We start from the raw sequence: 26,257 nt of genomic DNA, 5'->3' as shown, positions 1-26,257 counted from the left end.
ATGGTGTGTGGGGGGGGACCATCAGCCCTGTGGAGCTTGACCCTTCAGGGTCAACGCAATGCTGTGCCAACCCAGCAAGCATCACTGTTCCCTGGGGACCAGCTCCTCCCAGGAGAGCCCGGCAGAGGTGGAGACTGTGGGATCAACACTGTGCAGCTGCTGGGACACAGCTCAGAGCCTGACACATCCCTGCTGTGCAGCACTAGGGCACAGGGCTGCTGAGCACCCCAGAGAGCCAGGGACCAGCAAGAGGGGCTTGATTCTGCTCTGTCCTCACGGGGTACAATGGCACCAGGGCAGAGGGACGTGTGCCGGGCACGAGGTGCGGCAGGTATGTGTGCAGCAGCCCAGGCTGCCCTCTGCAAAGCCACAGCTGTGCACCGGCTGCTGGTGCTGCAGCTCGGAGGCAGCAGCGACAGCCTCTGGTTGCGTGAGGAGCGGGGCAGGAGGAGCACAGAGGCCCGGGAGCTCAGCACGGGTAAGGAGGGGCATGCTGTGTCCCCTGCACCCACCCCGGGGCTGGTGGGGAGGGTCCTGTTGCTCAGTGTCCTGGTCCCGCAGGGCTCCGGTATATGCTGCTGGAGGGGCTGGAGCAGGCAGTGGCAGGCTCCGAGGAGCGTCGGCAGCTGGAGCAGCTCTGGGTGCTCTTCCTCTCTGCGCTGGAGCTCTTCCTGCAGGACCTGCGCCGAGCTCACCACCTCTGCCAGCTCTTCTCTGTACAGAGAGGTGGCACAGCCCCACTGCACACTGGGCTGGGGGGGCGGCGAGGTGGGGGGCCTGTACAGTCCCCCATTGCCCTGAGCCTGGAGGAGGAGATGGAGCAGGTGAGGGCCATGCTGGTGGAGACGGAGAATAGAGTCAACATCCCACTATGGACAGTGGAGGCCACAGAACCAGAGGGGACAGGCAGCAGCATGGGCAGGGTGACACAGGGAGAGCCTCCAACTGGGCATTGCTGCAGCATCCTTTGAGGTGACAGTGCTGGCAGTCCCTGTACCTGCTCAAGAGTCATGAAGCAGGAGACAGAGCTCTGTCCCGGGTGGGCAATGCTAGGAGCTGCCCCCACCCTGTGGAGGGAAGGAGAAGAGGTCTGGGCACCATCCAGTGTTAATAAACCCTGGGGCATGTCCCTCCTCCCCTGCCCTCTCAGAGGGGGCAGAAGGACCCTGGAGAGAGAAGGTACCTCTGGGCGCTCGGGGGTGCCAGGCTCCAATGAAAGCACCCAGAGGAATGATAAACGTGCATTTATTTATACATTAACCGTGGCAGGACTGCCGAATTAACTTAGAAACAGCCTATGATACAGAACGCTGGGCGGGGAGCGGCGGGGGGGAGCGCGGCGGCGGCGCAGGGCGGGTCAGGTTTCCTGGCTCTTGGCCTGCTTGGCGTACGTCTCCAGCACATACTTCTTGTAGGCTGAGGAGAGAGAGGGAACACGAGGCTGAGGGTCCTGGGGCAGCTGCAGGACACAGCGGGCCCGGGGGCTGTGCTGCTGCCCACCCCAAGGGACAGCGGGAAGGGCATCGCAGCACTCACCGGTTTGGTTCTTCCAGAGCTCAGCAGCATGTGTGTTCAGGGGGCTCTCGATATTTGGCTCTGGGGACAAGAATTAACAGTGGGGTGGCTTGGACCCCCAAGACCCCCAGTGCTCTGCTGGGAGCACCTCCCCGCCCAGTGCAGCGTAGCCCTGGGACCCACCTGCCAGCAGGCTCTGGATGGAGAGCAGGATGGTGCGGACGTCGTAGAGCGCTGACCACTTGTCCTTGAGGATGTCGAGGCAGATGTTGCCTTGGGTGTCCACGTTGGGGTGGTAGCAGGGGGTCAGGAAGCGCACCGTAGGGGCGGTGTAGGGGTACCCACTGGGGAACTCCAGCGACAGCTTGTACCGCAACTCCTCGTAGGCCTGGGGACAGGGGTTAGCACCGGGAGCACGGCCCCGGTGGGGGCAACCCCGAGTCGGGGAGGGGCGGGGGCAGAACTTGGGTCCTGTCCGCTCACCGTGCCGGCAGCACCGTCGATGGTCCCGATCCACTTGAAGAGGTTGTCGGACTCGGGGAAAGCGGAGATGCCTTTGTCACCGGACATCTGTGGGGGCAGTGGTCAGGGCGGCCTGGGACGCCCGGCTCTGGCCGCGGCCCCAGCCAAACTTCCCTGCACCGGTTTGGCCTCGGGATCTCCTGCAACGGCTCAAGACCCCCACCCCGGGAGCCCGTCCCACTGTCCCGCATGGCCCCGGCCCGGGATCTCACCATTAGCGCCATCAGCTCCTGCTGCAGCCTGCGGAAGAGATACACGTTACTTGACTACTCCGGTCCGGCGGGACAGCTCCAGCCCTGGCCCCGGTCCCGGCTCACCTCTTCCCCACCGAGCCTCGGGCTGCCGTGGCACCCGCCTCAGCGGCTTTGCGGGCGGCTGCGCTGGACACGGCGGCGGGGTCGGCGTTCTGCGAGGCCATGGCGACTCCGGGGCGATGTCCCTGCTGCTGCCCGCCGCTTCACAGGCTCTGGACGCGGATCCCACTCCCCGCCGAGGCCGCAGCGGGCTCTGCTTCCGACCGACGCGCCGCTCGACGCGGAACCCGGTCCCCGCTGCGGCTTTCCCGGTACGGAGCGGCGGTGCAAGGGAGCCTTCTGGCGGCCCGGCGCTAGTAGAGAGAACTCTGTAACCCCGCCGCTGGCGCGGGCGCTTTCTGCTCCGGTGTCGTACAGGCCGGTCTGGTCCCGGTGGCTCTTAGTGTAGCTGCGGTGCAGGGGACTCGCTGCCGGCCCGATCACGGTGCCGGTCGCTCTCCGGTGCAGCCGCGGCCGCGCTCCGCTCTGCTGCCGTCCGGTCCCGCCCCGCGCTCGCTCCCCCTTTTGAATTTCCCTAACGTGCAGCAGCGCCGCCAATCAGCGCCCAGCTCCGTTCGAGCCGACCAATCGCCGCTCGCCAAGGATGCGGCTACCACGGTAACGGCCGGCGACTGGCCCCTGGCGGCCACGCGCGCTTCCCCGCACGGCACCATTGGCTGCTGCGCCGAGGGGCGGAGCCTCGGGGCCCGGGGCATTTAAAGGGACAGGTTCCCGTCCCCGCCGCCCTCCGCCCCCTCGTAATGACCCCAGGTACGGCGGCTGCAGCGAAACGGACCGGGTGCGAGGCTGTTTTATTAGGTCCGGGGGTCTCGAAAGCGGGGCTCAGGGCTCAGGGGGCGGGGCGGCATCGGGGGGGGTGTCGGTGGGAGGCGCTTCCCCCCCGCGGCGAAGCGTCTCCATGTGCCGCTGCATCTTCAGCGTCATCCAGGCCGGTGCCACGAAGGGCTTCAGCTCCTCCAGCCGCAGGTCCACCGAGTCTCTGGGAAGAGGAGCTATGAGGCTGGGGGGCCCGGCCCCCACCATGGACCCCCAGCCTGCACCAAGCCCAAAGCACTGGCACCCACCAGAGACCTCTGACATCCTCCATGGAGCCCTAGGCAGCACCACACTCTAGGGCCTGCCTCTGGAACCCATTGCAGTCCTTGGCACTCACTGTGGACCCCCCACCATCAAGGACCAAGCCCAACACCCTGGCACCCATCATGGAACCTGACACTCATCCCAACCAGCACCAAGCTCCCACCAGCACTGAGCATCCAGACCCTCCACACGAAGCCTGCCCCTCCCCCTGAAGCTGACACAGAGCAGGCAGAGGCACTCAGGGCAGCAGACCCTGGCACAGCAGCACCTCTGCTTCGGTCCTCACCTGTAATCGTCACTGGCAGCCAGATCCCGAATGTCCTCTTCAATGAGGAGGTAGGCCTGTGGCACAAGGTGACGGATGCCTCAGGGCAGTGCCCCATTCCTGGTCCTCACCCCGCACTGCGCTGCTGCTCCCCACCCTTGCCTGATTCTCCTGGGGCAGCAGGACAGACCACTGCAGCACCCAGGGGGCACCTTGCCTATCCTCCCTACCACAGCGCTGCTCCAGCAGCTCCTCCACCCATCCTGGCCCTGCGGTGGGCCTGCAGGGCTCCTCCTGGCCGCGGGCACTGAGGGCCTGGCCGTACTCACCATCTTGCCCCCCGTCGCCCTCATGTGCTGCTGCTCTGCCAGCCAGTGCTTATCCTGCGGGTCGGCTGCGTACTGCAATAAAGCAGCAAGGACCTGGCTGAACACAGGGGACAGACCCCAGCCCACTCTGACCCCCCTCCTGCTGGGACACTGCACCCACTGCAGCACGGTGCCCAGGGCAGTGCCTGCCCCAGCCAGGGCTCCGCTCTGCCCGCTCCTTCTCCAGCCTTAGGGCCTGATTCCAAAGCCAGGGCACAGAAGGCTGTGCTGTGCCCCTACCTCCCGTGGCAGTGTGCTACAGCCAGCCCCTGCCATGGGGCAGGCCACGCTGGCTGAGGCACACCCCTGACCCCCATCGGAAAGCCCGGAGGAGGACAGCTCCTGCTGTGGCGTCTGACCTTAAAGAGGTGGGGATGCTTGATGTAGAGCCGCCCTCTTGTTCCTCCCATCCCGAGAGCTCTGAAAGAGGAACACGAGCGGCGTTACCCGCGTGTGGGGGTCGCCTGCCGTGGTCTGTGGACGCTCCCTCTCCTCCCCAAGCCCTTCCTACTGGTTTTGAGGCAGAGAAGCGAGGTGATGGGGGGAGTCTTACGGGCTCCTGCTTTGGAGACACCACCCTCCAGTGACAGGGCCGCTCCTTACTTGTTTGCTCGAGATCCCAGCACAAAGGTTGTGGTTTCAGTCAGTCGGGATGGATCCCACTACAGAGCAATTGGAAAAGGGGCAACATTAGAAGTGAAGCTGCTGTTGGGACCATCCCCGGCCTGGGAGGGAGGGAGCTGGCCACGGACCTCCACAGAAGAGGGCAGTTAGCTCCCTCTGGGCTGATCTAAGCTGCTTCCCCCATGGGAAACGCTTGTGGGATCCTCCTGGCTACCACTGCTCTCCCCAGATCTCCTAACAGAGCTACAGGCTACAGTCCTCAGGGAAGGCAAGCAAAGGCCTCCAGGCACTTTGCTCTTCTTCGTGCTCCTCTCCTGCACTGCAGGGCCCACTGGGGCACAGCACATCTTGGCACTGCCCTCTGTGCCTGCAGCAGTAGGGCTCTGCTGGTGGGGGCAAAGGGGAGGAGAGGGTGAGCCCAGCAGTGTTGGCCAGCCAATACCTTTGGTCCATCCCTTCTCACAGGCTCAGAGACCTTGAGCTTCCACCTGAGGAGAAGGAAAATGCAGTAAGAACGAGTCCCTGTGTGCCATAGAATCACAGAATGGGTTTAGGTTGGAAGGGACCTCAAAGACCATCCAGTTTCAAGCCCCTGCCACAGGCAGGGACACCTCCCACTAGAACAGGTCCAGCATAGCCAGCACCTCAGCTGGGATTGAACTCCAGCCCTTCCACATCTGCCTTGGCTCATACATTCCATGCCCCTGTGGCCCCAGCCCCAGGCTTCACTGCACATTCTCCTCTCCAGCTGTCAAAATCCCACCAATACCTCACACCCTCCACTCTGCATGGTCCATCTGGACCTTTTCACCCATTCAGCCTCTTTAAATCTGTTTCCTTGAAGGTCTTTGCCTCCTGGAGGGAACAGCTCAACACTGCTCCTTCCTGCCCACCCCCTGGCACCCCTCTGCCCCTCTCTCTTCTGCAGGAGAGGAAGCATGCTGCAGGGTTTCTGTGCTGCTCGATCTAGGCAGCCTCATTTCCCCACCACCCTCCCGAAACAGAGCCTGCAGCTCCGGGCCCATACTCACGCTGCCACGCCCGAGACCCCACGGTCGTTGGCCAGGCTGTGTCCTGGGGGCCGCCCCTTCCTCTGCAGGGAAGAGATGCTGCAGTGACTGCACCGTGCAGGCTGGCAGAGCCCTCACATCACCCTCCCCTCCCGAGGAAACTGCCCTCTGCTGGGAGCTGCAGCGCTGGCTGGCACGGGTCTGAGCATCCCCGAGGATTCCTTGTGCACTGCCACGCTGCAGGAATGGCCAGGAATGGGGAGCAGGCTTCCCAAACATGAAAACCCTCCTACCTTTTTGGCAACAGGGCTCCCACGCCGGCTCAGCTCCTCATCCATCTGCCGGGCTCGCTGGAAGGGAGTGACAGGAGGCTGAGCAGGGCAGTGCCAACCCCAGCCCGTCTTGGTGAGAAGCACAGAGCTCCACACACAGCAGCTGTGCCTGGGACTGCCCTGCAGGTACCAGTCCTGGCCTAACTCCCTCAGCCCTGCCTCCTTGCTGGTCACTGACAGACAAAAGGTGGAAGAGCACAAAGCAACTCCTCCTTCTCCTCCCTCTCCCAGCACTTACAAGTCACTCAAGCCTCTGGGAACAATAACGACTTTTACCTTTGGCACTGCCTGCTCAAGGGGCAACCTGGGAACCATCTTTTTGCCATCTGAGAACAGCAGTTTGGCCTGCAGGGAGAGAAGGAAGGGTTACTTGGCCCTGGGTCCAGAGAGAGACCTGCCTGCTGAGCTCTGCAAAGGGAGCCCCCCAGCAGCACCTCACCTGCTCCAGGCAGCTCCGACACGTCTCCTGGATGAGCTGCTCCGGGTCCACCTCCTCCCCAACGTTGTCACGCACGTTCAGCGCCGCCTTCTGGAAAAACTGGGGGCAGGTGCGGGGGAGGGTTAGAGCCAGAGGGGCCCAGCAATGCCAGGGCAGGGCCAGGCCCTGCAGCTCTCCCTCACCTTCATGTACTTGTTGAAGATGCCTCGGATCTCCTCGTTGATGCTGGGCTGCAGGACCGCACGCAGCAGGTCCATGGACACGGATGGGTCTGTGAAGCTGAGGGTGCAGAAGACAGGTTGTGGGACACCCCCACGCCAGTCTGGCCTAATGCAGACCCTCCCCTTTGCACCAGTGCCCAGCGTGGCCCAGCCCAGTCCCCCAGTTCCACCCTTCCACTCGGGTATCTCCGGCCAGGGCTCTCCCACCGCTACTCCCTGCCAGCTGCAGCGCAGCCTCTGCTCGGCCCAGCTCCCCGCCGAACCCCGAACGTACCTGGTTGTCATCTGAGATCGGCGACCGCGCCGCTGGACCTGCCGGTGCTTGATCATGATGTTCCAGGGGCTCTGCGGGACACGGGCGTTAGCCGCGACCCGCCCGCTGCCTGCCCGCCCGCCCCGGCCCGGGCCGCGGCCCGCCTCACCGTGCTGACCAGCTGCTCCTCAGCGTCGTCCGGACCCTCCTCGCCCGGCGGCCCCGGCTGCTGCTCGGCATCGCGGGCAGCGCCCATGGCCCCGCTCCCGGGGCCGCTCCCGCCCCTCGCCACCGGAAGCGCCGGAGCCCGTGCGCGTCATCGGCGCGCGACAGCCTGCCCGCGCGCCCCCGGCGCCCGCCACCGCCCCCTGCTCCGCCGCCCCCGGGCCCTGCTCCGCCCCCGGGCCCTGCTCCACCGCCCCCGGGCCCTGCTCCACCGCCCCCTGCTCCGCCGCCCCCGGGCCCTGCTCCGCCCCCGGGCCCTGCTCCACCGCCCCCTGCTCCGCCGCTCCCTGCTCCGCCGCCCCCGGGCCCTGCTCCGCCGCTCCCTGCTCCGCCGCCCCCTGCTCCGCCGCCCCCGGGCCCTGCTCCGCCGCTCCTGGGCCCTGCTCCGCAGCTCCCTGCTCCGCCGCTCCCGGGCCGCCCGCGGAGCCCGCAGCACGGAGCGCGCCTGCCTCCGTTCCCGCGCGGCTTGCGCGCAGCCTGCTCGGCCGTGCCCCGTGCGCGGCTCGCTCTCTGCAGCCTGCAGGAGAGGTCGGAGCCAGGTGGGGGTCCGCTGGGAAGCAGCCTCCAGCTGCCCCCGGGGAGGTCCAGGTTGGACACGAGGAACGAATTCGTGCCCAGAAGGGTTGCGAGGGCCTGGCCCATGCTGCCCGAGGCGGAGCAGGGACGTGCCCGAGTGGTGCCTCGCGGCGCTGTGCCCTGCGCACTCCCGAGAAGGAAGGAGGCTGCCCCCGCTCCGGCCCGGCTGGGTGCCCGAGCGCAGTGCCTGCGGTGCAGGCAGGGGCTGGTAGCTCTGGAGGGTGTCGGTGTCGCAGTGTTTGTGACTGTGTCCCCGTAGCAGGACCGGGTTTGTTTTCCCCCCATAGCCGCCGGCCTGGCAGGAGCCGTGCTCCGGCGCAGGAGAGGGCAGGTGACTCAGGGGCTCCTGCGCTGGGAGAGGGTCCTGCCCTTGCCCCTTCCTGCTGCTGTGGCCGGGCCTGCGTCAGCCTGGGGTGAGGTCAGGCTGTTGCTCCAACGCGACCTGCGGACGTGGGGCCGGTGGAGTCATCCTCAGCGTTGCCACAAGTTCATTATCAGCAGCGCTGGGCTTTGTGTGTGCTCATGGCTGCTCCAAACGGTTAGCAGCGCAGGCAACACTGTCCAGAGAAGAGGAGAGGTCCCTGGGGCTGCAGAGACTCCTGGGGCACGGTGAAGAGGGTGGCTCTGTCTGAGCTGTGGAAGCTGGGTGCAGAGAGGGCTCCTGCGTGTGCTGCAGGAAGGACTCCAGCTGCTGGCTCTGTACCCCGAGAAGTGCTGGTGTTGGTTGGAGACAGGTGAGACTTGGATCATCTCATCATGGGAGAAGCTTCCAGTTACAAGAAGAGTTGAATCCTGGAACAAGTTCTCTGTAGAGGAGCCTATGCAGGGCCAGGGATGTCTTTCTGAGAGCAGCCCAGAGCAGTGTCTGCAGTGCTCAGCTACACGTGGCCGAGGAGATGACTGCTTCAGCCTCCCAGTCCCTGCTTTCCCGTGGTGGTGTCTCCGTGGGCCTGTGCAGTGGCTGCTCATGACGAGCAGCAGCCTGCGGACGCCTGCCAGAGGCAAAGGGCTGTTGGGCAGCTGAGGTTATCCAGCGTCTGCGTGATCCACAGAGGCACTTCGGCCAAAGCCCCTCTGTCCCCTGGGGTTCTGCGTGCAGACCCCATCCTGCCCGGAGGGATGTGGAGCTGGAAGGGGGCTTGTGGGGGTCCATCTCTCCGAGGCCTTCGCTGCAGCTGCAGCAGAGCAATGAGCCTGCCAGACCTTATCCTCGTTAGCAGCTCAGGTCGGGGTCGGGACCGGGGCCACGGCCGCGGCGCTGCGCCCGCGGGGAGGAGCTGCGAGCGCCGAGCCGTAGCGGCCGCGGGGCTGGAAGGAGCTGCGCAGCACCGCGACTCGTTCCGGATGTTTTCCGGGTGCCCTGCTCGGCCGTGATTAACAGATTGCGATAAGCACCGGGCCGGCGGGGCAGGCTGCGGGCTGCCAGGCGTGGAGCACCGGATCTCCAGCAGACACAGGCGGCTGGCATGGGGATAGCATCGCAATTGAGTCACGGCCACGAGGAGAGGGCTCCACCTGTGTTTGGAGCACAGCTCCTGCCGCAAGCCTTCTTCCCACACAGGTTTGGCAGCACGGAGCCACGCACTTCCCTGCCCCTGAGCTGCACCCCGTGCGTGGCACCGACACTTCAGGACGTGGCCTTCCCGGGGTTTGTGGCATGCACTGGCTTGGGAGGGCAGAAATGCCACCGAGTTCAAACCCTTTGACATCATTCCCCCACCCCATGCCAGATAGGCTCATAGAATGGGTAAGGCTGGAAAGGAGCTCAAAGATCCTCCAGTTCTAACCCCCCTGTGCCATAGGCAGGGACACCTCCTGATGGAACAAGTTGCTCAAGGCCTTATCCAGCCTGGCCTTGAACAGCTCCAGGGAGGTTGTGGAGCACAAAACCACAGAATCTTTGGTCACATTCTGTGCTTCTGTGCTCTGCAACCTCCCTGGGCAACCTGTGCCAGGGTCTCACCACCCTCACTGCAAAGAGCCCTTTCCTAACATCTAGTTTGAATCTCCCCTCTGCCAGTTCAAGCCCATTCCTCCTGGTCCTGTCATTACAAGACCTTGTCAATAGTCCCTCCACAGCCCTTCTGTAGCCCCCTTCAGCCCCTACTGGAAGGCTACTCCAAGGTCTCCTTGAAGCCTTCTCCAGGCTGCAGAGCTCCAACTCCTGTAGCCTGTGCTCATAGCAGAGCTGCTGCAGCCCTCCGAGCATCTCTGTGTCTCTCCTCTGGACTGGCTCCAACAGTTCCATGTCCTGCTTGTGTTAGGGGCTCCAGAGCTGCACACAGGACTCCAGGTGGGGTTTGAAGAGAGCAGAGTAAAGGGGCAGAATAAAGATCTGACTTCTGGGTTGTGGGTGGGGAAAGGCAGCCTGAGTGGCTCCTTGGAAAACAGAATTAGACAAAACGTGGGAGGTTCCTGCAAGTCACCTGTGAGCTGCTTCCTCCCATTGCCGGCCCGGGGAGGAACTTTAAATTGCCACCCGGCGCTGCTGTGGCCACTTGCTCGGGCAGGATGACAGCGAGAGGCTTCCTCCTGCTGGGGCTCCTGGCCCTGTGCGCAGAGCTGCAGGCAGCGCCCGCGGCAGGCAAGTACTGGTGCTGGGGACACCCCCGCCAGGGCTTGGGAGGTTTCCATACCGAGTGGGCTGGTTGGGGTTGGGCATCTAGTCCAACTTGCAAGCAGGCAGCTGGGACGGTGAGGGGCTGGAGCAGGTCCAGAGAAGGGCAACAAGGCTGGAGAAGGGTCTGGAGAACAGGGCTGGGGAGGAGCAGCTGAGGGAGCTGGGGGGGTGCAGCCTGCAGAAGAGGAGGCTCAGGGCAGAGGCCATTGCTGTCTGCAGCTGCCTGAGAGGAGGCTGCAGCCAGGTGAGGCTGGGCTCTGCTCCCAAAGAACAAACCATAGGATGAAAGGAAATGGCTTCAAGTTGCCCTAGGGGAGGTTTAAGTTGGACATTAGAGGAAGCTTTTCCCCTGGGAGGATTCTCAAAGCCTGGCACAGGCTGCCCAAGGAGGTGGCTGAATGCCCATCCCTGGAGGTGTTTAAAAGCCACGGAGCTGTGGTGCTGAGGGCCATAACTTAGCACCAGAGTCGGCAGAGTTACAGAGTGGTTGGGGTCCTCTGTCTTACAGGTCTTTGCCAGCCAAGGTGGCTCTGTGGTTCCTTGGCCTGGACTAGAGCAGAGGTGGTGATGGTGCTCCCGGATGGCTTTGTCTTGCTCCTTGTGCTGCTGAGCTCTTTCTGTGCTCTCCTGTGAGCTTTAGCTCTTGCTTAAACTTTATACTCTTGGCTGCTAGCCAGGACTAGCCAAGATTTATTATCCTAAAGCTTGGCCTGGGAGGCAGGAGTGGCTCTGGTGCAGCAGGACCCTGTTGCCCTGTAACAGGACACTGGTGCCAGCACAGGCAGATGAAAATGTGCCAGCAGCAATGCCCTCGTGTCCCAAATCCCTGGGGATTGGAGCTGCTGCTGCCCTGTGTCTGTGGCTGCTTTGGAGCCTGACTTCCTTCTCCTGGTGGGGCTGCTGCCAACGTGTGGGTCCCATTCCAAGGGGCCAGCCCTGCCTGCAGGGAGCTTTGTGCTGCCAAGCACAACAGTAGCATGCATGGATCGACCTCCTGTGTACCCACAGCAAGGTGCCTATGCCCTGGTTAACTGGCGCAGGAGGTGTCTGTTTGCCACTTGCACCACCACAGAAGTTTCCTTGCCTTTCCTCTCCAAACCTCACCCAGCTCTTGTGCCCACAGGCACCTGCACTCTGCCCATGGGCAGGACTGGGGTGCTGCAGGAGCTGGTGTCAGGCCAGTGCCTCTGGAGTGCTGGCAGCTGTTGGTGCTGCCTGCGAGGGTTGGGGAAGATATTGGTGGGGCAGAATGAGCTGGGGCAATGTGAGGCTTGCCACAAGAGCCAGGGTGGTCTGTGGCACGGTGCCATCTCTTCCTGGGTCCCTTGGTGCACCTGGGTGGGTGTTTGCCCCAGTTCAGAGCCACTCAGCGTGAGCTGCAGCTCTATGGTGGCTCCTTCACAGCCTTGCTGCTGCCAGCAGTGAGAGTCCCTTGGGCACTGGCCCTGCCATGACACTGCCATGTGGTGGGGGGCACAGATGTGGCCCATGGGGCTGCCATGTGGTGGAAGGCGCAGCTGTGGCCCCGGGGACTGCACCACCCTGGCTGTGTGGCAGCAGCAGGCAGGCACAGTCCTGAAAACCCACCAGGAAAAGGCAGAGGGGAGAAGCAGTCGTGGCAAACCTGGCTCCTACATGTGTCCTGCCTTAAGTGCCCTGGCTTGGCACCAGAGTGCCGAGCTGGAGGCTAGGACCATTGCGGGCAGATTGCTGTGGGCGCTGCCTGTCTGGGAGCCCTGTGCAGGGATGCAGGACACAGGGTGCTGGTGGGTGGGAGCGTGGGGGTCGGCAGGGAGCTCACACACCGAGACTGATGCTGCTGCTTTCTGCTCTCTTCCAGGGCCCCTTGGGGCAGCCAGTGCCAGGCAGCGGCAGCCAGGGCGGCTCGGATGTGCTGTGCCAGGGAAGAGCCCTTTGCCCAAAGAAGAGCCCCGCACGATGCCCAGTCTGCAGCCCCCCAGCAGAGTGCCCCCGGAGCTGGGTGCGGAGCGGGTGGGTCAGGAGCGGTGCCTGCCGGCGGCTAAGCCTGTGGCTGCTGCGACGCCCGCGCCGGGGAGGGAGCTGGTGACCAACGGGCAGCCGCTGGCAGGGAACAGGCCTGCGCTGGCAGGGAGGCCTGGCACAGGGGAGAGGCCCACTGCAGGGAAAACACCAGCATGTGGGGCGGAAACTGAGAGCAGGGAAAGGCCAGGGGGCTTGGCAATGCCAGGGGCTGGAAGGAAGCCAGGGACGGGGGTGAAGCCAGAGGCTGGGGGCAAGCCTGAGGCTGGGGAGAAACCTGTGCTGGGGAAGAAGCCGGAGTGTGGGGGGAAGCCAGAGACTGGGGACAAGCTGGAGACTGGAGAGAAGCCAGAGGCAGGGGAGAAACCTGTGCTGGGGAAGAAGCCAGAGCCTGGAGGGAAGCCAGAGGCTGGGGACAAGCCGCAGGCTGGAGGGAAGCCGTCAGATGGGGATAGACCTGCGCTGGGGGAGAAGCCACAGAGTGGGGGGAAGCCTGAGGCTGGGGGGGGCGCTGAGAGTGAGAGGAAGCCTGAGGCAGGAGAGGAGCCTGAGTCTGACCAGGGTGACAGTGGCGAGGATGATGGTGACAACCGTGATGATGATGGTGAGGAAGACGATGATGGTGTTGACGATGGTGAGAAGGAGGAAGATGAGACTGGTGATGGCGATGCTGATGACGATGATGATAACGATGGTGATGATGACGATGATGGTGATGACAGTGACAGCACTGGTGATGACTACAATGATGGTGATGACTATGGCGATGATGGCGACGATGAGTACGACGCTGGTGACAGTGATGATGATGATGATGGTGCTGGTGCTTGGTGACCACAGGGCATGCAAGAAGCATGTGGGGCAAAGAGAGCCCACAGTGAGTGGGTGCAGGAGCAGCCACCTCTGGCCTTCCTCCTCTACCTCACCCTGCCAGGGCCAGTCCCGGGCACCAATGTCATTCTGGCCAGGACTTTCTCTTACCTAATAAACCCCACACTGGGCCACTGGACTGGCGTGACAAGCTGTCCCTGGTCAGTGCTTGGCACCACCAAACCATTGTGGGTGCCCTTTGCCAAGCAACATGACTCTGTTTGCAGTGGGACAGCCACAGGGATGTCTCTGACCAGACACCTGCCCAGGACCAACATCTCTGTGCCAAGAGAAACTTCTCTGTGGTGTCTGTCCTCCACAGCTCCCTGGGGTGAGTTGCTCCCTGTCATGAGTTGCTCCCTGGCCAGTGCTGCCTGGCATCCTCTGAATCGCCAGCCTTGGCAGGGCTTGGTCAGGAGCCATGCAGGCATGACCACCACAGCTCCCAGAGCTGGTGGTTTGCCAGGCCGCTGGGAGCTTGTGTGCTCGTGGGAGCCTTGCCTGTGCCTGCTGTGCTTGCTGTGGCTTGCTGGCAGAAGGATCAGGAACTGGAGGACCACTCTCCTTGCAGGATGTGAGGGGCACCCCCAGCTCACCCCTGAGAGCCCAGAGCAGCCCTGGCACACACCTGCTCCAAAGTGCCTGCTCCTGGAAGGGTTGCTGGGATCAGGATTAAGCTCAGTCCCGGGGATGGGTGAACGCATGGAGTGTGGGCAGCACTCACCTGTGGGTCCCTGGGGACACAGCAACTGTGGTGGCAGAGCCACTACCTGTGACCCCAACCTTCCTGCCCAGGCAGCTCCCATGGAGGTGGGCAAGGGCTTTCCAGGAGACAGACATGGCAGGAACCAGTCAGCATTCGTCACGGACTGGGTTTATTGGGGTGGGGGCACAGAGACCCCATGCTTAGCAGGGTGCTGGGTGGAGGTGGGCTGAAGGCCACAAGTGCTTGCCCAGCTGATGGATCCCTCCATGGCTCTGTCCCTCTGCCTGGCATGGGGTGGCTGTGCTCTGTGGGTGCTCAGGTGGGTCCCAGCAGGGGTCAGCTGAATCCTGAGGAGAGATGGAATGAGCCTGCCCCGAGCCCTGCTGCAAGCACCTGGCTGCAGTCGTCAGCCCTGCAGCAGTGCCCCAGGGCTCCTGAGAGCCTCTGCAGCCCATCCGGAGGAGCTGTTGGGGACGTCTGCTGGTGGCGGCTGCAGATCCTCCCATGGCACCGACCTGCGGCACTCCTGTGCCTGCCCCATGCCCAGGTCGTGCCCACCCCATGCTCACCTGAGGACACCATCCGGGCCCAGAGGAAGCAGAGTGCCAGGAGCAGGAGCAGTGGCAGCAGGCGCATGGCACAGAGCAGGCAGAGCAGGGGCTGCCTCTCTGGGCACAGGCAGGAGTTTAAATCCTCCCGGGGTGGAGGCTGGTCCCAGTGACCTGGTCTGCGCTCCAGTGCCTGGCACTCTCCATCCGAGCATGAACCCTCCCATCCCCTCCTGCCCATGGCTGCTGCTGGGTGAGCCATGTGGGGAGGCACCAACGTGCTGGTGCTTGGTGCTGGTGTCTGCAGCTCTGAGAGGGCTATGCCATGCTGTGCCACAAGACCAGAGCGTCCAGCACAGCCTCCCACTCTGGAGAGCAGGTTCAGACCAGGTGGCATTAAGGGGTTGGGGACCCCAGCACAGGTCTGGTCCTGCCAAGGTAGTGGAGGTGGTTTCCTGGCTGTGCGCTGTGGAGTGGCCCGTGGTGCCCTGGCAGCTCTCCGGGCATTGTTCTGCCTCTGGGAACAATCACTGGCTCCTGAGGGACGTCCTGTGACCAGACACGGTCCACAACCCCATGCTGCCACCAGCCCCTCAGTCCTGTACCTTCTGGACAGCTGATGCCCACCCAGACCCATGCCTCGAGGTGGCAACTGGGACCCAGAACTGGTTGGGAACTGGCAGGCCCTGGGGCTGGGTAAGGGAGCTGGGGGCTGTGTGGGGGCTGTGCTTGGTCACTGGCACTGCAGGGCCATAGCACTGGGTCCTGAGTCCTTGCTGGAGCTGAAGGGTGCCCATCATGCAATGCCAGAGCTGCCTCTTGTTCCTTTCCATGGGGCTGTCCCAGCGCTGGCTGCCACCCAGTGCCCAGGCTCTGGGCATGGATCTTTGCCAACACCATCACTTGCCAGGACATGCAGGTCTGGCTGTGCTGCCGCCCAGGCTCACTGTGTGCCCAGAGCCTAGTGGCAGCTATTCCAACCCTGGCTCCATGGGGGTGCCAAAGCTGGTCCCAACTAACTCTGTGCTGGGGGCATCTGCTGTGTGTGGCATCAGTGGTGGGTACAGTCCCAGGACCTGCTGCCTGTCCCTGAGGCTGCACCATGCCAGTGCCACATGGGGCTGCTGACGGATCTGCTGTGGCAAGGAGGGCAGTGCCTGAGCTGCTGGGGCTTTCCCTACCTGCTGCCTTCCGGGAGCACCAGTCCCTGGTGGCTCTGGCACGTGTGGGCACGTGTGCACATGCAGTCGTGACCGGTGGGCACGGACACGTGTGGGTACAGTTCATGCTGCCTGTGCATGCCTGTGCATGCCCACCCGCAGCCTGGGCTGGCTGGGTGGCACTGCAGGCTGCCTGCTGGGGACTCTGTGCTGCTGGGGTCTCCCCATGTGTGGGATGGAGGTGGCAGGCAGAGGGCACCCATCCTGGGAGCAGTGGGCGTGCTGGCTCCACTGGGCTGGGGTGCCCCTGCTCCCTGCAGCAGCTGTCCCTGTGCCTGGGACGGTGCCCAGCCTGTGCCAGCCCTGGTTAGCATCAGTCCCAGCAGGCCAGTAGGCTCTCTGTAGGGAGAGCCAGGATGTGCCATGACTGAAGGGACTCCCTTTGCCCTCGGTTCCCCCCGTGCCTTACCTGCCATGCAGCCTGGTGTGGGCAGGAGCATCATCCTGGTGGCACAGTTCTGTCTTTGTCACTGTCTGCTGGGTGCCTGCCCTGGGAGGTGCCACATTCCTGGGCGCTCGCTGGGCTGGGCTGCCCTGGTCACTATTTCCACCCAGGTGGAGAGATCTGACCAAAGGCTCTGCCTGGGCAGCTATGCCCACTGCTCAGCTGTGTGCCCCTGGCCAGCAGAGCTGGATATGGTGGCAGGGCAGGGGTCACTGACACAGTGCCCCCAGCATGGGTTCCCCACGGGCTGGGGGTTTCTGTTGTGTGCAACCCCAACATCTGCTTGGGAGCAGCCTCTGCCTCACCCCCGCGGTGCCAGCGCCCCCAGGATGAGCTCCGCACTCGCTGCGCTGTCCGCCCGGTTCGGCAGTGGCCTCGGCAGCGGTGCAGGGCTGCAGGGGCTGCTCGGGAAGCCCATGGCAGTGGTTCTGGCTGTCTTGGGGCGGCGAAGATAGCCTGGCGAGATAACAGGGGAAGAACGCAGCCCCGGTGGATTTTGGAGCCTTGGCCCTGCCCTCCTGTGGGGTGCGGGGCTGGGAGTTTCCGTGCCCCTGGAAGTACCCGGGACAGCTCAAGGCTGTGTGAGATGCACCGAGGGTGGCCACTGAACCACCGAGTGCCCACCGAGGCCACCGGTACAGTCCTGACACAGGGCTCCCTGTCTCACCGCCCGTCCTGACCCGCTGTTCCCCACTCTTGTGCCCCCCTGCCCAGGGTCGTGGCACCTCCTCTCAAACCCCACCCCGGCTCTGACTTTCCTGGCCTCTCCCCATGGAGATTTCCTCGCCCTCTGCTTCCCCCTTGGGACAGTAATTACGTCAGTAATTAGGAAGGCAATTAATCCTGCTGGATAGAAACAGCTTAATCTGTGTCTCCCTGCTTTTGGCAGGTTTCATCCCACGCCCGCCCACGGATGCTGGAGGGATGCTGAGGACCTGCCTGCTGCCCAACCCAGCGCCGAGAGCCGTGCGCTGCCGGGGGCCCAGACCCCTGCCCGGGGGCCGAGCAGGCTGTGATTGGTGTCCTGTGCCCTCTTCACACTGGCCCGATGCCGCCGCTGGCGCCCCAGCATGCTGCTGGTAGCAGGGAGCTGTGGAGGGCACTGGTCTGTGCTGGCAGCCCCCGAGGAGGGGAGCGGATGAAGGGGTGGGTCCACGCTGCAGAAGGTGGTGAGGTGGGGGGCACAGGGCTGGTGGTGTCTTGGTGGGAAAGGGTGAGAGTGTCCTGCCCTGCCAGACCTCCCTTCCACGGCAGTGGTGCCCGGCAGGAGTGGTGGCACCCCCGGGCTCAGCCTTGTGTGCGGGACCATCCTGCCTGGCATGCTTGCTGTCAGCCGCGGGGGCAGAAGGGGTACGACTCCCATGCAGCCCTTCCCCACACTGCAGGGAGAGCCCGGAGAGCAGTGCCACAGTGTGTGGTGCCCCAGACACTTGCCTGGCAGATGGCTGTGCCAGAGCCAGCAGCTTTCCATGCCCTGGCACAGCACTGCTGTGTTCAGTGGCAATGGGGAGCCTGGAGCCAAGACTGGTTCATCGTCGAGGGGCTGTGGGTGCTGTCGGTGCCCCCAGCCCAGCACGGGTACACTGCTGCTGCCCGGTCAGGCTCCCCAAGAGCCATGCCAGGGCAGCCGTCCCGTCCTACCGGTCCCCCTGGCTCGAGGGCTGTGGCAGGGGTGCTGCCAGGGCGGCCTGGGCGCGGCTCGTTACCCACATGGCAGGAATTACCTGGGCTCGGGCGCCAGCCCTGCTCCCCGTGCCCCGCCTGCGCACCTTAAATCCCTGCCCGCCGCGCCCGGGCCCAGACCCGGCTGCCCAGGGCATCATGAAGCTCCTACCCGGCCGCCTCCTCCTCTTTCTCGCAGCCCTGCTGCCTCTCTCGGCCCGGCCCGGCCCGGCCCTGCATGTGGCTGAACGAGAGGAGCCAGGGACAGGTGAGTGCCCGCGACACGTCCTGGGATGCTTCGGGTGCCGCTGCCGCTTGGCACTGCCCACTGCTCCGTGTGGTACATGAGGGCACAGGGCTGGGGATGGTGGAGGTCTGGCCCTGGGGTGCTGGGCAGCTGCTTGGCCCCCGCTCTGCAGCCCTCCCAGCGTCCCGGTGGCTGTGCCCCGCAGCGAAGCCCGGGTACTGCTACCACATCCCGGAGGTGGAGGACCCGCTGGACGAGGGCTGCGGTGCCTGCCGCAGAGAGGTCTCCTGCTCCCGCTGCACCGGTGACAGCAGCTGCCCTGGTGCCACCAAGTGCTGCCCCAGCAAGTGCGGCTACACGTGCCAGGAGCCGGTGCTGGGTGAGGGCTCGGTGCCGGGGCGGTGGGACTCGGCACGGTGGCGTGGTGAGAACGGGGAGGGGGCGTCAGGAGGGGCGAGCAGAGCAAGCGGGAGGAGGTTCCCTAGGTTGCTCCTGCACTCTTGCCAGGTCCTCTAGATCCTGGGTCCACCATGCTGTGAGCCGGGGGAGAAGCAGGACTGCTGGCACAGGGGGCCGGGGGGCAGGTGGGTGCAGAGATGCCTGCTGGCAGGAAGCATTTGGTGGCAAGAGGGGACCGGAGCAGGGCAGGCTTCTCTGGTGCTGGGAGCGCCGAGGCTGGCGATGTCCCCACCCTGTGCCCCGGCTCAGCCTGTGCCCCTCGCACCTCGCAGACTTGTGCTACCTGCCCTCGGTCTGCGGCAGCTGCAAGGCTCTGTTCCGCCGCTTCTTCTTCAACGCCTCCAGCCAGCGGTGCGAGGAGTTCATCTACGGCGGCTGCGGCGGCAACCCCAACAACTTCGAGACCGAGGGCGAGTGCTCCCGGGCCTGCTCCCACCTCGGTAACTAGCCCTGTGCCCTGTGCCCCGTGCCCCGTGCTGCAGCTGGTGGCTGCTCCTGCCCCAGCGATACCCAGCCTGGCCCTGCTCCTGATGCCCATCTCTCAGTTGCAGGTGCCCGATAGCTCCAGCCTGGGGAGCGCAATGGCCTCTGCCCGGCCCCTGCCCAGCCTCTGCCCAGGGAAGCTGCTGCTGGTGGCCATGTCCCTGTGCCCACAGGGAGCCACAGGGCTGGTGGCGATGAGTGCTGCTGCCCGAAGCAGATGTGCCAAGGGCTGTGGCTCACCCGAGGACGCTGGCTGGCCCCAGGACAGGGACACGGACCTGCAGTGGCACGGCTGCCCCTCCTGCCCCACGGTGCCCGGACGGAGAAGCCAGGCCCTGCCCGGGGATGTGACAATTCAATACAAGGACAGGTCCTTGGATGAGCACATCTGGGTCTTGTCCTTCCTGCCTGCATGGGCAGGAGCAGGCCGTGCCCGTCCCTTTGGGCCACCCTTCCTGCTGGCGCTGGCCAATGGGTGTCGTTGGCAGCACCCCCTGGCAGTCCCAGGGCTCACCACAGCCACTGCCTGCAGCTCCCACAGCCTCTGGACAGACTCCCAGCCCTGGCTCTGTGCTCAAGCTGCCAATGTGACCCATCTGGGAGCTGAGGTGAAGAAGGATGATCTGCCCCCACCTCAAAGCATGGTGCCCATCCTGCAGCCTGCCCCAGACCTGGGTCTGTGACTGCGCCTTTCTGCTGGCCCTGTGGCACCAACCGAGTCCAGTGTTTGTGGCCCTGGCAGAACCATCCCATTGCCAGGGCTACTTCAGGGGCAGAAAGGTCTGTTCCAGTGTCTGGTGCATCCAGGCCAGTGCTGCCAAGACTTAGGGGTGGATGGAGGTGCATGGGCACAGCCTTTATTGCTGCAGGTGGTGGGGAGGGCACCGGCCAGCTGGGGCCCTTCACCACCACACATCCCCTGCCCAAGGCATCTTGCTGCCCTGGCAGAGCTGCTCTCTTGTCACACCACATCTGGAAAGGAGGAGGACACAGACACATTTTCAGGGACCCCGAGGCTGTGGAGTGAGGGACTGGCAGCCACAGTGGCACCTGGGCACAGCCAGTGCTGGCAAGAACTTTGCCCTGCCCAGCAGCCCCAAAGCATGTTCCTGCCTGAAACAGAGGGATGGGGCAGCAGCAGGGCTTGGCCCTGTGGTGACACCGAGCTGGCAGCATGCTGAGGGCTGTGCCCTTCACACACATAAGCCCCAGTGCCAGCCTTGGCTCACCCTGGGGCACCTGTGTGCAGACCTGTGTGCAGCACCTGTGTGCAGCACCTGTGAGCCCGGAGGCACTCTGCATCAAGGCTGCACAGGTCCAGGCACGGCCCTGGGGACAGGGCATGCTCCCCCTCTGCCTGCAGGGCACAGCACCCACCATGGCACACCCAATGAGTGCCACTTGACTGCTCCAGGGCAATGCCAGGGTCCTGCCTGGATGAGTCACAGCTCACCTCCGGGGCTGTCCACACATACACGGCTGCAGCCAGCGTGGGCACACCTCTGGCCCCAGGGACACTGTGAGTCGGCCTGGCACTCCTCTCTGCACCGCTGGGCACCGGGCCATGGCACAGCTGCGGTGCCAGGTTCTGTGGGCAGGAGAGGACCATCATGTAGCATCTCCAAGCTGAGGCCATGCAGGCCCAGCACCAGCAAGGAAGGAGGAGGAGGTGTGGAGAGAGTGACAGGGCCAGGTCATGTCCCTGGCACGGGGAGGGCATGAGACCCACGGACATGGCTGCCTTGGCAGCCTTGAGCACGAGGCTCCTGCATGGTGAATGTCCTTGGGGAGGGAGGGTGTGATACCCTTATGAGGTGAGATGGCACTCTGGGCTCCATCCCTGATGGGCTTGGGTGGGTAGGGGGACCCACAGGCTGGTGCAAGGGGCTGACCTGGCAGAGAGGCTGGCATGCAGATGTGCCCACAGCCATTGCTGCAGCACTTATGGCCCCAGGAGCACTCCTCATCAAAACTGCAGAGGTCCAGGCATGTCGCTGCCTCCCCTGGCACAGGGCACACTCCCACTCTGCCTGAAAGGTGAGCACCCAGCTGTGGGGCTCTCAGCTGTGGGCACCCCAGCATGAGGCACCCCAGGGTGGCCCTGCATGGTGCCAGGGGTGCCTGGTTGGCTCTCACCTCCAGGGACATCCATGCAGACACGGCCACAGCCGGTGCCGGTGCACCTCTGACCGCGGGGACACTGCGAGTCAGCCTGGCACTCTGCCACGCACTGTGCCCTGTCCAGGCTCTCTGCAGGGGCACAGTGACCTGCTGTCACCCAGCTGCCCTCGGAGAGCCAGAGACAACCTCCCCCTGTACAGGCCGCTCGGGTACCTGTGGGCACGGCCAGGCACTGCCAGGCACAGCCGGTGTGGCAGCACTTCTCCCCTTGCCCGCAGACGCTGTCGTCCAGGCACTGGCTCCTGTGCCTGTGCCAGGGATCCCAGCATGGCTCTGCCTGGGGGCACCGCCCGGGGTGCTCTGCAGGAGGGGGGCATCCAGAGGAGGATGTGGCCTGCTATATGTGCCTACTATGCCATGCCGGTGGCCAGGCTGCCCGTACTCACCTCGGGCAGGGCGGGCACAGCGCATGGCACAGCCAGAGAAGCAGCACTTCTCCTGCCGGGGGCAGTCCCTGTCGTGGGCACAGGAATCCTCCTCTGCGCACGGCTCCAGCCTCTGCCACGGCCTCACCTTCGGGCACTCACCAGGTTTGTCTGAGAGGGGCAGGAAGGGGCAGCAGGGGCAGGCACCCCCCTGTGCTGTGTGCACCCACCCTGGAGGCTTCACCCTGAGGGTCTGAGCACCCGCCTGGTGGTACCACCTCCTCACAAGGTTTGCCAGTGTGCTCAGTGGCATGTGGCACTGCTGTGCTGGTAAGTGTCCCCTCACCTCGTTCAGGGGCCAAGCACACACGTCCACATCTGCTGCTGCAGCACTTCTCAGCCCCCGGGCACTGCCAGTCCCCAGTGCAGGCAGTGCCACATGGTGCCACAGTGTCCAGTGCCTCTTCGGCCAAGGGGCAGATCCCTGATTTCTCTAGAGACAGGAGGTGGCAGGGCTATGGGTGCCAGGGACCATAACAGCTCTGCCCCACCCAGACCTGCACCCCGGGATCCGGGGGTACCCTGCCCACAGCTGCCCTGGCACCTCGGGCAGGGGGCAGGCAGACGTAGTCACAGCCGCTCAGGCAGCACTTCTCCTGGCCGGGGCACTCTGCGTCGTGCCAGCACTGGGCTCTGCAGTCGTAAGTGGGGAAGAGCCCGGCACGGGCGGGGCAGAAGCCAGCCTTCCCTGCAGGGCATGACACGGGGTGCTTGTGGTGCCCCCAGGATGGTTGCACGGCTGCAGCCCAGCCACCCACGTGGGGCATGCAGCCCGTTGGCACTGTGGCCCCAACAGCACCATATGTGGGGTGCACCACCGTGTGATGCTGCAGCATCTCCTCCCATGGGAACCATGGGACTGGCATCAGACTGCTCTGCCAAGGGGCACAGGGACTGTGGAGGAGAACCACCCTTGCCTCTGTGGCTCAGCAGACTCAGCTGCTGCCCATGTCCCACCTTGGTGCCTGGTGCTGGGCAGCCTGGCACACCAGCCGCCATAGCACAGCTGCCCATCGCTGCAGTCTCTGTCGCTCCGGCACCTCCTGAGCTCCTGCCTGGCTGGCACGACTGTGGGGGTCCCTGAGAGGTGGACAGCTCAAGGCAGCAGGTAGGGCCAGGGATGCCAGCAGGGACTGGGACACATCTGCCCCCTCTGTCGATCCCAGCTCTGCTCAGTGCCCTCCATCTCAACTCTCACTGTGACAGGAGCTGAGGAGGCAGCTTGGCAGAGCCCAGCTCCTGCCCCAGCCACACAGGCAGGAGCAGGGCTGGGACAGTGTCTACTGTGCACATGCCAAGGGGTCCCAACTGTGGCATGGCACAGCTTGGCACTGGGGACTCCAAGGTGGCCAAGCTGCAGGTTCCCAGGAGTCCCAGCTTGAGTGGGTTCCCACAGCCCACTGGGGCCCCCATGCCCACAGCTCCCACAGCACTGCTGTGGAGACTAGGGTAGGCAAAGCTGCCAGCTCCCTCACCTTGGCTTTGTGTGTGGCACTCCCGACTGCACCGCTGGTGACAGCACACCTGGGGTGAGGAACAGTCCTGGTCCTGGTGGCACCTCTGCTGCTGGGGTGGATGTGAGGTGGCAGGGGCAGGGCTGGGGTTCCCTGTGCCATGGAGCAGGGCAGTACCGGTAGGGAAGAGGTGAGGGTGGCATGGTGACCTTGCTGAAGGGTGGCCTTGCCAGCCCACCAGAGCCCACCCTGGCAAGTTTGGGGTGAGGAGGCCCCTGTTGTGCCACAGCTCTGTGTCCTGGAGGCTGTGGCCTCATGGCATCCCCTCGTCCCTGAGCTGTGGCCCTGCCCACGGTGCCCGTCCCGCCCTGTCTCACCGGCCGGGGCTGGCAGCAGGCTCTGGCTGCTGTTGCTGCATTTCTGTGTGTCAGGGCAGTTGCTGTCTCTTTGGCACCTCTCCTGGCATGGCCCTGCTGACCCTGGCTTCGCTGCGGGGGACTCCTTGGGTTTGGGTTGGTCTGGCAGGGCACAGTGAGTGTGAGGCTGCAGTGTGCCCATCCCATTGCCCTGCCCACCCCGGGCCACATGCCCAGCTCCAGCATTGGGTTTCCCGGGCCAGACACAGCTGTGGCAGGGGACCGGGCATGCAGCCCCCTCGTGGTGGCAGGGGAGTGGCAGAGAGGGTGGCAGGTGTCTGGAGCAGGGAGAGACTCTGCAGCGAGCTGAGGCTGTCCCAGTGCCATGTAGAGGCCTTACCCTGCAGTGGCTCCAGGCAGGCAGAGCCACAGTGCAGCTGGCAGCACTTCTGGGCACCCAGGCAGTCCCTGTCCTCCAGGCAGGGGAAGGAGCAGGGGAAGAAGAGACCCGCAGGGGCTTCCACTGGGCAGGTGCCAGGTTTCTCTGCAGTGCCAATGGGCAGCAGGGATGAGAGGTGAGGCTGCACCAGCATCCCCCCAGGGATGCCAGCTCTGCCAGAACCCAGCTGGATGCCACCACATGCCCTGTCTTGGGTCCCTCCACATACACCATGCCCACTTCAGGAGCTGTGGACAGGAGGTGCCAGAAGCACACAGAGAGCTGCTCCTTGGCAGTGGGGATGGCAGAAGGATGGGGACAGGCATAGGGCAGAATGGTGCCAGCTGCCCCTGGAAGGAGGTGGTGCTGGTAGATGTGTCACGGTGCTGTACCTTCTGCTGGGGGGGTGCAGTGGAACTGGCAGTCCCAGGGGCAGCACTTGTGCCAGCCAGGGCAGCTGGAGTCGTTGGCACAGAGTGGGGGCTTCAGGCGCAGGCAGCGCATGAAGTCCCGTGGGCACCTGCCTGGCTTCTGAGGCTGTCCTGTGGCAGGATGGTGGCATCAGGGCAGTGCCAGGCAGAGCTCCTCACTCTCCATCCCTCAGGGAGTGGGTGAGGAGCCCCTCTGCAAGAGACAGACACTAGAACAGGGGGCACAGTGTAGAGGGCAGGGTCCTGGCAGGAGCTCAGCCTATTGGGGCCTCAGCTGAGACGCCCAGCTCCCACTGACCCTCCCTTGCTGGCACAGCAGTGCCCCATTGATGGCAACACTGGGGCTGCCAGGCAGAGCAGGACTGGTTGGAGCAGGACTGAAGACTCCACTGCAGTATGGCCCCAGGGCTGCTGTACCCCCTCACTGAGACCTACATGGCACAGGCTGGCATGGCACAGGTCTGTGTGTGCCCTTGCAAGGCAGTAACTGCCACAAGAAGTGTCACTGGCCCTGCCAGGGAGAAGCCAGCACTGAGCCAGCACTGGCTGGGGGCATCCTGCTGCCTTGTGCCTCCTCTGTGCCAGCAGCACACTCCTGACCGTCTCCTCCTCGTCTTCTTCCTCCTGGCTCCCTGTGCTCATCTTGGCCATGCTGGGGCTATCACAGCAGCCCTGTCTTCATCCCAGGCGTGGGCAAGCTCCAGCTGGCACCTGTGCCTGGCTCTGCCCGGCGGCTGGGGGGTGTGGGAGCAGCAGTTTCTGCAAACAACCCCCGGGCAGCCCCTGGCAGGGCTGCACTGTTTGGGCTGCAAACAGAGGCACTGCCAGGAGCTGTCACTGCAAACAGCAGCTGCTCGCTCCTAACAAAGAAGGAGCTGGGCCACGGTGCCAGCCCGGGCAGAGCATCACCCCAGCTGGGCACCACTGCCCCTGGCATGGCCCCCACAGCAGGGGAGTCCTGGCACTGGAGTCTGTGCCCTCGAAGAAGCACATGCAGCGTGGGCCCCTCCACCGGGGTTTCGGTCTGTCCCCGTGTTTGGAGCCACACGCAGGGGTGGGGGATGTGAGGAGCAGAGCCCAACACTGCCAGGCTTCAGGGGTGGGCACCCAGGCAGCCCTGGCCCTTCACCAGCACCCTCCTTGCTTCCGCCTGCACCACACAGCCATAGGGTGCAAGGGGTGCGGGTGGGGGCACAGGGGGCGGAAATGAACTCCTCATGGCAGTGAGGCTGAGGTGCAGCCAGCTGGGACCTGGTCCCACCAGTGTATGCTGGGCAGTGCCAGCATATGCTGGGCAGGAACAGAGGGCACATGGCGGGGGCATAGCAGAAGCTGGCCCCAGGATGCCAGCGCCTGGCATCTGCTGGGTTTGCCCATCTGTACTCACCACCTTTCTCCTCGGGTGTGGTGCCCGACTCTGCCCTGAGGATGAGGAGCCCCAGGGTGAAGAGAGTGCCCAGCCTCATGGTGCTGCCAGGGGAGTCTGCGTGTCTGGAGCTGAGCTGGGGCCGGGTTTAAGTCTCTGACAGGGGTCCTCGGGGTGCCAGGGCAGCTGTGGCAGGCTGCCTGTGCCCGGGCAGGAGGGGCAGGAGGAGGGGCAGTTCCCAGAATCCGCCCGTGCCCCGGCAGCCTCCCTGCTTATCTGCGCCCGAGCTGCCGGGGCAGGGCGACCCGCAGGGCCCCGGAGGGCAGCCGGGGAGGGCAGCCAGGGCTGGTGGCTGCTGCCTGCCGTGGCAGACGTCCCTGTCTCTGCCACTGCCACCTGCTGTCCCCTTCGGCTCTGCTCGCCCCTCATCTCCCCAGGCTGGGAGCTACGGAGAGACCCCACCACTTGTCCCCACCATGGCAGTGGGAGCAGCCAGAGGGGCCCTGCTACCACATAGTGCCACCTGGCACCCACGGCTCGGCTCAGCCTCTGCACACAGGACCACTCAGGATCTGGCACCACAAGAGGTGTCCTGGGCCA

At 64.5% G+C, this 26,257-nt stretch overlaps 3 protein-coding genes across 5 annotated transcripts; 1 reads left to right on the top strand and 2 right to left on the bottom strand.

The window, feature by feature from the left end:
- Positions 1–188: 188 nt before the first annotated feature.
- Positions 189–1,015, top strand: LOC135188557 (regulator of G-protein signaling 9-binding protein-like). The gene is made up of 2 exons (XM_064168058.1): positions 189–478; positions 562–1,015. The coding sequence occupies exons 1-2, from the start codon at positions 286–288 to the stop codon at positions 969–971; spliced, it is 603 nt and encodes a 200-aa protein (XP_064024128.1). The 5' UTR covers positions 189–285; the 3' UTR covers positions 972–1,015.
- Positions 1,016–1,229: 214 nt separating this feature from the next.
- Positions 1,230–2,855, bottom strand: UBE2C (ubiquitin conjugating enzyme E2 C). 2 transcript variants are annotated; one of them, XM_064168055.1, is made up of 6 exons: positions 2,355–2,854; positions 2,250–2,277; positions 1,999–2,085; positions 1,699–1,903; positions 1,537–1,596; positions 1,230–1,416 (listed from the first exon to the last, which is right to left on the bottom strand). In XM_064168055.1, exons 1-6 carry the CDS (start codon positions 2,453–2,455, stop codon positions 1,358–1,360), a joined length of 540 nt encoding a protein of 179 aa, XP_064024125.1. In that variant the 5' UTR covers positions 2,456–2,854; the 3' UTR covers positions 1,230–1,357. The 2 variants fall into 2 exon arrangements, with proteins under 2 accessions (XP_064024125.1, XP_064024126.1); XM_064168056.1 differs by lacking the exon at positions 1,537–1,596 and having other exon boundaries at positions 2,355–2,855.
- A 270-nt stretch (positions 2,856–3,125) lies between these two features.
- Positions 3,126–7,257, bottom strand: DNTTIP1 (deoxynucleotidyltransferase terminal interacting protein 1). 2 transcript variants are annotated; one of them, XM_064168053.1, is made up of 13 exons: positions 7,113–7,255; positions 6,965–7,035; positions 6,652–6,748; positions 6,470–6,568; positions 6,307–6,375; positions 5,992–6,048; positions 5,720–5,781; positions 5,131–5,176; positions 4,668–4,726; positions 4,424–4,484; positions 4,026–4,097; positions 3,718–3,773; positions 3,126–3,330 (listed from the first exon to the last, which is right to left on the bottom strand). In XM_064168053.1, exons 1-13 carry the CDS (start codon positions 7,197–7,199, stop codon positions 3,174–3,176), a joined length of 993 nt encoding a protein of 330 aa, XP_064024123.1. In that variant the 5' UTR covers positions 7,200–7,255; the 3' UTR covers positions 3,126–3,173. The 2 variants fall into 2 exon arrangements, with proteins under 2 accessions (XP_064024123.1, XP_064024124.1); XM_064168054.1 differs by lacking the exon at positions 4,026–4,097 and having other exon boundaries at positions 7,113–7,257.
- Positions 7,258–26,257: the final 19,000 nt, after the last annotated feature.

The sequence above is a fragment of the Pogoniulus pusillus genome, chromosome 29, assembly GCF_015220805.1.
Source record: "Pogoniulus pusillus isolate bPogPus1 chromosome 29, bPogPus1.pri, whole genome shotgun sequence".
Lineage (NCBI taxonomy): Eukaryota > Metazoa > Chordata > Aves > Piciformes > Lybiidae > Pogoniulus > Pogoniulus pusillus.
Note: the sequence above shows the minus strand (reverse complement) of the source record. Positions and strands in the feature narration are given on the sequence as shown.